This window comes from Dipodomys ordii, unplaced genomic scaffold (genome assembly GCF_000151885.1).
Source record: "Dipodomys ordii isolate 6190 unplaced genomic scaffold, Dord_2.0 Scaffold39, whole genome shotgun sequence".
In the NCBI taxonomy this organism is placed as follows: domain Eukaryota; kingdom Metazoa; phylum Chordata; class Mammalia; order Rodentia; family Heteromyidae; genus Dipodomys; species Dipodomys ordii.
In genome coordinates this window covers 9,177,946-9,187,346 of record NW_012267255.1, presented here as the reverse complement: position 1 = coordinate 9,187,346, position 9,401 = coordinate 9,177,946, and the positions used below count along the sequence as shown (strand labels likewise).

Sequence of the window (9,401 nt, the reverse complement as noted above, 5' to 3'; positions counted from 1 at the left end):
GGAAGGTGGCTCAGTGGTAGAGCGCTTGCCTTGCATGCATGAGGCCCTGGGTTCGATTCCTCAGCACCACATAAGCAAAAAGAAAAAAGCTGGAAGTGGTGCTGTGGCTCAAGTGGTAGAGCTCTAGCCTTGAGCTGAAGAGCTGAGAGACAGCGCCCAGGCCCAATTAGGCCCCACGACTGGACCCGAAAAGAAAAAAATATATATAAAGCATGTAATACATAGTACTCACAATAGCAATGGGCGGTTGCTATTATTATACATTTAGAAATGCTTTGAAAGCAGTACATACAATTGGCATTGTTACCATTACCTCTTTTTTCCACATGGCAATTAGATTCCCTCTCGTGCTTGGCATCTGGCAATCCCTAAGCTTGTATAACTAAGAAGTCACTTGCCCATCTCCGTCACTGATATGTTTCCCTCTTACTCTATCAGGCTTAGCTTTTCTTTATTTTGATTTTTTGTTTTTTCTCCAGTCTGGTGTTCCATCATTTGAGCCACACTTCTACTTCTGACATTTCTTTTTTTTTTGTTTGTTTTGTTTGCTGCTTAATTAGAGATAAGAGTCTCATAGACATTCTTGACTTCAAATCTCAGTCCTCAGATCTCAGCTTCCTGGTAGTTAGTATTCCCAGCACCCGACCCAAAGTATTCTCTTTTGTGTTTTCAACCTGGTGTAATAAGCACTTATATGTTCTTTACTATCTTGGTCTTCCTTATCTAAGGCTGTCTCTGTCAGTGTCTTCCATGAAGCAACATCCAATACATATATTGGATATTTCCACATTTTTTTTTTTGGGGTCCAGTCGTGGGGCCTGAACTCTGGGCCTGGGCACTGTCCCTCAGCTCTTCAGCTCAAGGCTAGTGCTCTACCACTTGAGCCACAGCGCCACTCCTGGCTTTTTTCTTTTTGCTTATGTAGTGCTGAGGAATCGAACCCAGGGCCTCAGGCATGCAAGGCAAGCGCTCTACCATTGAGCCACCTTCCCAGCCCTCCACATTCTTTTTTTTTTTTAAATTTATTTTTGTCAGTTGTGGGGCTTGTACTTTGGGCCTGGGCGCTGTCCCTGAGCTGCTCTTCAGCTCAAAGCCAGTGCTCTGCCACTTGAGCCACAGCACCAGTTCCGGTTTTCTGGTGGTTTATTGGAGATGAGTCTTACAGACTTTCCTGCCCAGGCTGGCTTTGAACCTTCATCCCCAGATCTCAGCCATTTAGGTAGCTGGTGTTACAGGCGTGAGCCACCAGTGTCTACCACATTTCTATTCCTTATATAAACCATAATGTTCATGATCCTTTACTGAAAATCTAGCTGAAACTATAGGTATCCATAGCACATGTATGAACATGCATATGTGCACACATACACATAACACCTTAACAGTTTTAGGGGGCTTATGAGCCCTCACCAAGCCCAAATTTAGATTGGACCATAGACCTATGGTTATGACTTCTAATTGGAAAGGATCCTGACTTTGGAATGTCAGGATTCATGTTCCAGCTCTGTTGTGGCTTTGTGACCTGGAGCAAGTCATTTGCTCTTCATTAGAATAAGCTGGACAGCTTGATTTCTAAAGTGTCCCCACCTCTAAAAATCATACTAAAGGCGGGCACCGGTGGCTCAAACCTGTAATCCTAGCTACTCAGGAGGCTGAGATCTGAGGATCGAGGTTCAAAGCCAGCTCGGGCAGGAAAGTCCATGAGACTCTCATCTCCCATAAACCACTAGAAAAACCGGAAGTGGCACTGTGGCTTGAAGTGGTGCTGTGGCTCAAGGAGTAGAGTGCTTGCCTTGAGCTGAAGAGCGCAGGGACAGTGCCCAAGCCCAGAGTTCAAGCCCCACAACCAACCAAAAAAAAAAAAGTCATACTAAGATGGCCATTTCCTTTGATGTTGCATAATCACTAAATAATCCTGAGTATGGGGGCTGGGATGGTGGCTCAGTGGTAGAGCGCTTGCCTTGCATGCTCGAGGCTCTGGGTTCGATTCCTCAGCTCCACATAAGCAAAAAGAAAAAAGCTGGAAGTGGTGCTGTGGCTCAAGTGGTAGAGCGCTAGCCTTGAGCTGAAGAGCTGAGGGACATAGCCCAGGCCCAGAGTTCAGGCCCCACAACTGGACCCCCAAAAAAATAATCCTGAGTATGATAGCACCCACCTGTGACCCCAACATTTGGGAGGCTGAGGCAGGAGGATTTTGAGTTCTAGGCCAGCCTGGCCTACATAGACTATTTCAGAAAACAAAAACAAAACAAAAAGTTCATATTATATGCAAAAGAGATTTAACTGAAATAGAATGGATGTAAGCTTTCTGGTAGGGTCTTCTCTCTTATGTGTTATCTTCCCCTTTGCTTTATTCCACTGTCCTATTATTTGCATGTCAGGACGGCTGTCACCCAATGCATTGTGCTAAACTGTCTCAAAGAGGGAACTGGGGCTGAAAAGATCTCAATGGAAAGAACAAAGATGGCAAAGTATTCAGGCAGTAGTGACCTTTCAGGAGCAATTGCCAAAAGTGAGGGTGGGAAAGAGTTTCTTTTTCATGCTGTCTTTTCTCAAGACCATCCTTTAAAAGTCAGTTAAATATAGCATGTTAGAAAAGAGCTTATGCTGCTTTGCAAACTCTGGCTGGTATCTGAGGTCCTTGTTTCAGCTACTGAGCAGGCCAGACAACTTATTATGGGCCACTAGATTTTGAGCCTCTTGCTCGCAAGGACTGTGTTATTCTTTGTATTCCTAGTGACTAGAATAGATGTACTTACTGGAGTTCAAATGTTTGCTTAATTAAAATGTACAGATCAGATGACCTGCTCTGGGAACCTGGCTGACTGACAACCTCCTGAGTAGCTAGGATTATAGGGTTTTTGTTTGTTTGTGGGTTTGGGGTTTATTTATTTATTTATTTTTGACAGTACTCAGGGCTTGAACTCAGGGCCTGGGCACTGTCTCTGAGCTTCTTTGCTCAAGGCAAGCACTCTACTACTTGAGCCACAGCACCACTTCAAGCTTTTTCTGTGTATGTGGTACTGAGGAATCAAACCCAAGGCTTCATGTATGCTAGGCAAACACTCTACCACTAAGCCACGTTCCCAGCCCAAGATTATAGGTTTGAACGACCTGTGCCCACCATCTTTTTTTTTCTTCCAACTTTATATCCACTGCATAGTTCCACATACAGGAAGCAGATTGTCATGGCTCTAAGCAGTTCATTAATTACTGTATCTGTGTAGTGTCTGGACTAATCACAATGTGAATTCGAGGGTTGGAGGAAGGCAAGCATGGCCTTCCAATGTAAACTGACTTAAATCACTGTCTAGTTTTATTAAAACAAATGTTTTCAAATGGTGATAGGAAACCAAGGAGCTCTAAATGTAGGTATGGATTGTGAGTACCGCGTTGAAATTCAGCACCACTCGGAGGTGATCTCACTGCCAATGGTAACTGTTTCTCTTTTCATAGTGAATGTGGTAGAGGCACTCCAGGAATTCTGGCAGATGAAGCAATCCCGCGGGGCTGACTTGAAGAATGGGGCTCTAGTGGTGTATGAGATGGTTCCTTCCAACAGTCCCCCCTATGTCTGCTATGTCACCCTGCCTGGAGGAAGCTGCTTTGGGAGTTTCCAGGTGAGAGTGGAGGCAGCAAGGTAAAGATAAAGAACGTTATAACTTTGGCCATTAACTTTCTTTTCTTCTTCTTTCTCTTCTTCTTCTCCTTCTCCTTCTTCTTTTTTTTGTCGGTCCTGGGTCTTGAACTCTGGGCCTGGGCACTGTCCCTCAGCTCTTCAGCTTAAGACTTGCACTCTACCACTTGAGCCGTAGCACCACTTCATGTTTTCTGGTGGTTAATTGGAGTAAGAGTCTCCCAGAATTTCCTGCCTGGGCTTGCTTTGAACCGTGATCCTCAGATCTCAGCCTTTTCAGTAGCTAAGATTATGGGCATGACCACCGGTGCCTGGCTGGCCATTAAATTTCAACTTGAATATTTCAGGACTAAATCAATTCCAGTAAATTATTTGGGCAAGCATCGGATGCTCAGTAGCTTACAAAATAATCTCAGTTGCATACTTTTCTTTCTTTTTTTTTTTTGGGTCCGGTTGTGGGGACTGAACTCTGGGCCTGAGCGCTGTCCCTCAGCTCTTCAGCTCAAGGCTAGCGCTCTACCATTTGAGCCACAGCGCCATTTCTGGCTTTTTTCTTTTTGCTTATGTGGTGCTGAGGAATCGAACCCAGGGCCTCAGGCATGCAAGGCAAGTGCTCTACCACTGAGCCACCTTCCCAGCCCCTGCATATTTTTCTTTCAACCTTCAAAATTTCAAACCCTTGCTGGTATTACAGGCTTATGTCTGTAATCTTAGCTACTTCATGATGTGAAGCTAGCCTAGGAAACAAATACAAGACTTTTTTTTTTTGTCGGTCGTGGGGCTTGAACTCTGGGCCTGGGCGCTGTCCCTCAGCTCTTCAGCTGAAGGTGAGAGCTCTACCACTTGAGCTACAGCGCCACTTCCAGTTTTCTGGTGGTTTATTGGAGATAGGAGTCTCACGGTCTCTCCTGCCAGGGCTGGCTTTGAATTGCGATCCTCAGATCTCAGCCTCCTGAGTAGCTAGGATTGCAGGCGTGAGCCACCAGAGCCCGGCACAAGAGACTCTTATCTGCAATTAACCAGCAGAAACCTGAAAGAAGAGCTGTGGCACAAGCTCTTCCTTAGCATTTTTGCTTAAAATGCTAAGGGGAGCTTGAGGCTCTGAGTTTCAAGCCCCAGTACCAGAAAACAAAACACAACCACCCTCAGATCTCAGCCTCCTGAGTAGCTAGGATTGCAGGTATGAGTCATAAGCATCCAGCCTTTTTTCTTGCTTCTACTGGGAAGAAATTTTAAAAGACTGTATGTTTGTTTTTAGTGTTAGATTCTATTCAGGAACAGCTCCTTAGGTACACAGTATTATTGGGGAAAATGCTATTCACAGCTAAATGTGACGCCCAAGAATCTCAGAAATCCCTAGCAGAGGCAGCGTAGACACAGCTTTGTTCTAATCTTGACTGCCTAGAGGAATGGAAAATACCTTGCCTGTCCGCAGAACAAGAGAACCAAGCCATGATTGATTTCTAAAATGCTAACTAGAATCTGGCTTTTGAGTGATCAGTTCTGTTGACAGTTTAAACCGAAGCATAAGCGTTTTTTACATCTAATGATTATATGCTGATGTCAGCAGGCTTCCTCATTCTGCATTCAATTTAGTATGTGTTACAAATCATGTCCAGTTCTTTTTTTTTTTTTTTTAGTAGTGGATGGCAGGTTTATTTATTTTTATTTATTTATTTTTTTGTCGGTAGTGGGGCTTGAACTCTGGGCCTGGGCGCTGTCCCTCAGCTCTTCAGCTCAAGGCTAGCGCTCTACCACTTGAGCTACAGCGCCACTTCCATCATGTCCAGTTCTTTAATGACTTTAGGATAATGAATCAAAATTACATTTCCAAGCCTGGTGTTTGGGGCTCACGCCTGTAATCCTAGCTACTCAGGAGGCTGAGATCTGAGGATTGTCATTTAAAGCCAGCCTGGCCTATGAGACTTTTAACTACCAAAAAGTGGAAGTGAAGGTATGGCTCAAGTGGTAGAGTCAGTACTAGCTTGAGAAAAAGAAAAGAAAAAGGAAAGATAAGAAAATTAAGGAAAGCACCCAGGCCCTGAGTTCAAGCCCCAGGACCAGCACAAACAAGTGGAAAGTGGAAACACACAGGAGAGGATAAGGAAGGAGGAAGGATCTTGAATTCTAGGCTGACCTGGGTTTACAGACTATGAGTGACCCTGTCACAGACAAACAAATAAGGGAGATTTAAAATGGTGTAGGCAGCACAGGGAAAGAAAAGAGGTCAAGGTCAGCTCCCAAGTGGAGGGTCCGGAGGCCTGTGGACCAGAGCCATCCTGCTTGAGCTCTGAAGTGAGGAATACAACAAAGATGCTCAAGGGAAGACATAAACATTACACCTTCCAGTCCCAGAAGACTGAACCATGCTTGAGACTCCAGGAGGGGAAGAAGATTAAAAGGATGGAAGGAGACACCCTGGAAGACATAGTCAGTCTTCTGCTCCAGGGCCTCTTCTCAGAGAGTCTGTTCCTTCAGCTTCCAGCCAGTGCCACTCATAAATCTTATACTCCTATTCTTTGTTGTTTTTTTTATTTGACATTCTTTAAACATCTCCTCTAGACTGTTCAGGCCTCATAGAAGATAGGTGGTCCACCATGGCTCCAGCTGTGGATTTATACTGACCTGCCAGTTACCAAAGGGTAAACTGTTGGGGACTTTGCTTCTTGCTAAGCTCTCAGCTTCTTAGCCTATCCTCCTGTGTCCTTTCCTTCAGTTCTTTGTTGGGTTGGAAACAAACCTGACCTGTAGACAATAACACAAAACAACGAAGCTACGCTTCCAAGCATTCCAGCTACTTACAATAAAAACTTTGGAAAATGTGTTGACCACAACCAGTTCATGCCGTTGTTGTTTGTCAGTGTCTTCTACCTCAAGTGTTTCCTTTCCATGGTTTGTTCCTCTTTCTAAATGGACATATGCACATATGTCTCTTTCTCTTGCCCCTGCCTAGTTTTGCCCCACCAAAGCTGAGGCCCGGAGAAGTGCTGCAAAAATTGCATTGATGAACTCTGTGTTTAATGAGCATCCTTCCCGAAGAATCACCGATGAGTTCATTGAGAAGAGTGTCTCCGAGGCCCTGGCGTCATTCAATGTAAGGAAATGGGAATCGGAACAGAACTCTTTTGTCTGTCTACATTTCTGTTCTTCCGGTTTACTTTCTTTTACTTCCGGTTTACTTTTTTTGGTATGTGTATGTTATGTGGCAATCTTTAATTCTAACTGGATGCTTATGTGACTCAAGTGGTAAAGCACTAGCCTTGAGCAAAAAAAAAAAAAAAGAAGGTCAGGGACTGGGAATGTGGCTTAGTGGCAGAGAGCTTTCCTACCTTGCATGAAGCCCTGGGTTCGATTCCCCAGTACCACATACACAGAAAAAGCAGGAAGTAGTGCTGTGGCTCAAGTGGTAGTGTGCTAACCTGCAGCAAAAGAAGCTCAGGGACAGTGCCCAGGCCCTGAGTTCAAGCCCCAGGACTGGCAAAACAAAAAAACAAACAAAAAGAAAGGAACAGTGCTTAGGCCCTAAATTCAAGCCCCAGGAATTGTGCACGTGTGCGTGCTCACGCGTGTGTGTGCGCGCGCGCGCACACACACACACACACACACAAGTTAACATTGCCTTTATCCTACTTCCCAACAAACTCATTGACAGAGTGATAAAGTCAGCCCAATTTTCTGTTTCTCTTCTCTTTGTACTAACATGTAATTATGTATTATACAATTCATTTATCTGCCTTGTGTATTAGATGTTGCACTTTTTAACTGTATTTTTTTTTTGTCTTTTCTTTTTTGGTACTGGGGATCGAACCCAGGACGTTGCACTTGCTAGGCAAGCGCTTTGCCACTGAGCTACATCCCAGCCCAGATGTTGCACTTTTTAAAATCACAAAGTTGCTTCTCTTTGTTGCTTAGAACTCATTCTTCTTTGCCTTAATCAACACTCTGTGTGTGTGTGTGTGTGTGTGTTTGTGTGTGGTGTGTGGTGTGTGGTGTGTGCTGGTCCTGGGGCTGGAATTCAGGACCTGGGTGCTGTCCATGAATGGTTTTGCTCAAAGTTAGCATTCTACTTCTGAGCCACAGATCTGCTTCCAGCTTTCTGGTGGATAATTTGAGATCAGAGTCTCAAAGACTGGACTCCTGGGCTGACTTCAGCTACTCAGAATTTCCCATGCTTGCTTTTACCAGCTCCCTTTCAAGTATATTGTTCTGTTGTCCTTTTGGTTAGTGGAATAGAATCTTGAATGCTTAACTAATGCACTCACTATTATCTTGGCTAAATCAGAGTACCTTTTGTTCAGTATTCCCTCATTGTGAAACAGGGAAAATCAGATTTGTGTTTTCTCTATGAGCCAAGATAAAATGTGTGATGTCCTGTAGGCCTGTGATGACTAATAGAATCGCCACTAGCAACACAGAAATGTGGTTAGCATGATGCACTGACATGTGCTCTAATAGACCTCAAAACTTTAGTACACACATTTTTGTGTGTGTGTGTGTGTGTGTGTGTGTGTGTGTGCATGTGCATGCACTCACGCATGTGCCAGAACTGGAGCTTGAACCCAGGGCCTGGGCACTGTCCCTTAGCTTCTTTGGCTCAAGGATGGCCCTCTATTATTTGAACCACAGCTAAACTTCCAGCTTTTTGATGGTTAATTGGAAATAAGAGTGTCATGGATTTTAATAGCTGTGCTGGATGTGAGACATTGGTGCCCAGCATAAAATATTTTATTAATAATATTTGCTGGGTGCCAGTGGCTCACGCCTGTAATCCTAGCTACTCAGGAGGCTGAGTCTGAGGATCATGGTTCAAAGCCAGCCCTGGTAGGAAAGTCCGTGAGACTCTCATCTCTAATAAACCACTAGAAAACCAGAAGTGGTGCTGTGGCTCAAGGGGTAGAGCACTCACGTTTAGCTGAAGAGCGCAGGGACGGCACCCAGGCCCCACGACCAACAAAAAAAAAGTTTATAATTACTATAATGAAGAAAAATATTTTAAATATGCTGGGTTACATAAAATATTAAAATATACTACTTAAATAAAATACATTATTAGGGGCTGAGAAGGTGGCTCAGTAATAGAGTCCTTGCCTTGCATGCATGAGGCCCTGGGTTTGATTCCTTAGCACCATATAAGCAGAAAAAGCCAGAAGTGGCACTGTGGCTCAAGTGCTAGCCTTGATTTGAAGAGCTGAGGGACAGTGCCCAGGTTCAGAGTTCAAGCCCCACAACTGGCAAAAAATAAAAAATAAAAAAATAAAAATATATATTAAATTTACTTGTTGATTTTTATTTTAAGGTGGCAACTGGAAATTTTGAAATTAAATATGTGGCTCACATTTTATTTCTGTTGGATAGTGCTGCCTAGGATGATAATTCTGATCGGACATCTATTTGTCTTTTCCTTTCCTCTTACCAGGGAAACAGGGAGGAAGCTGACAACCCCAATACAGGAATTGGTGCCTTCCGATTCATGTTGGAATCTAACAAGGGCAAGTCAATGTTGGAATTTCAGGTACTCTTATCCTACTTCTCTGGCTCTGATAATAATAATATCTAATATCTAATAATATCTCTAATAACAGCATCATATGTATATATCCTCTTACAAATCTCAAATTTATTTATTTATTTATTTATATTTGGGTCCGGTCGTGGGGCCTGAACTCTAGGCCTGGGTGCTGTCCCTCAGCTCTTCAGCTCAAGGCTAGCGCTCTACCACTTGAGCCACAGCGCCACTTCCGGCTTTTTTCTTTTTTCTTATGTG

At 43.9% G+C, this 9,401-nt stretch overlaps 1 protein-coding gene across 1 annotated transcript in view; it reads left to right on the top strand.

The window, feature by feature from the left end:
- The window catches only part of Lix1l (limb and CNS expressed 1 like), a gene marked incomplete at its 5' end in the record, with an annotated part of 18,749 nt that overhangs the window by 6,684 nt on the left and 2,664 nt on the right, over window positions 1-9,401 (top strand). The window contains 3 exons of the mRNA XM_013018225.1: window positions 3,457-3,620; window positions 6,591-6,731; window positions 9,054-9,149. Coding sequence (XP_012873679.1) covers window positions 3,457-3,620; window positions 6,591-6,731; window positions 9,054-9,149 — 401 coding nt within the window. The remainder of the gene's footprint in view (window positions 1-3,456; window positions 3,621-6,590; window positions 6,732-9,053; window positions 9,150-9,401) is intronic.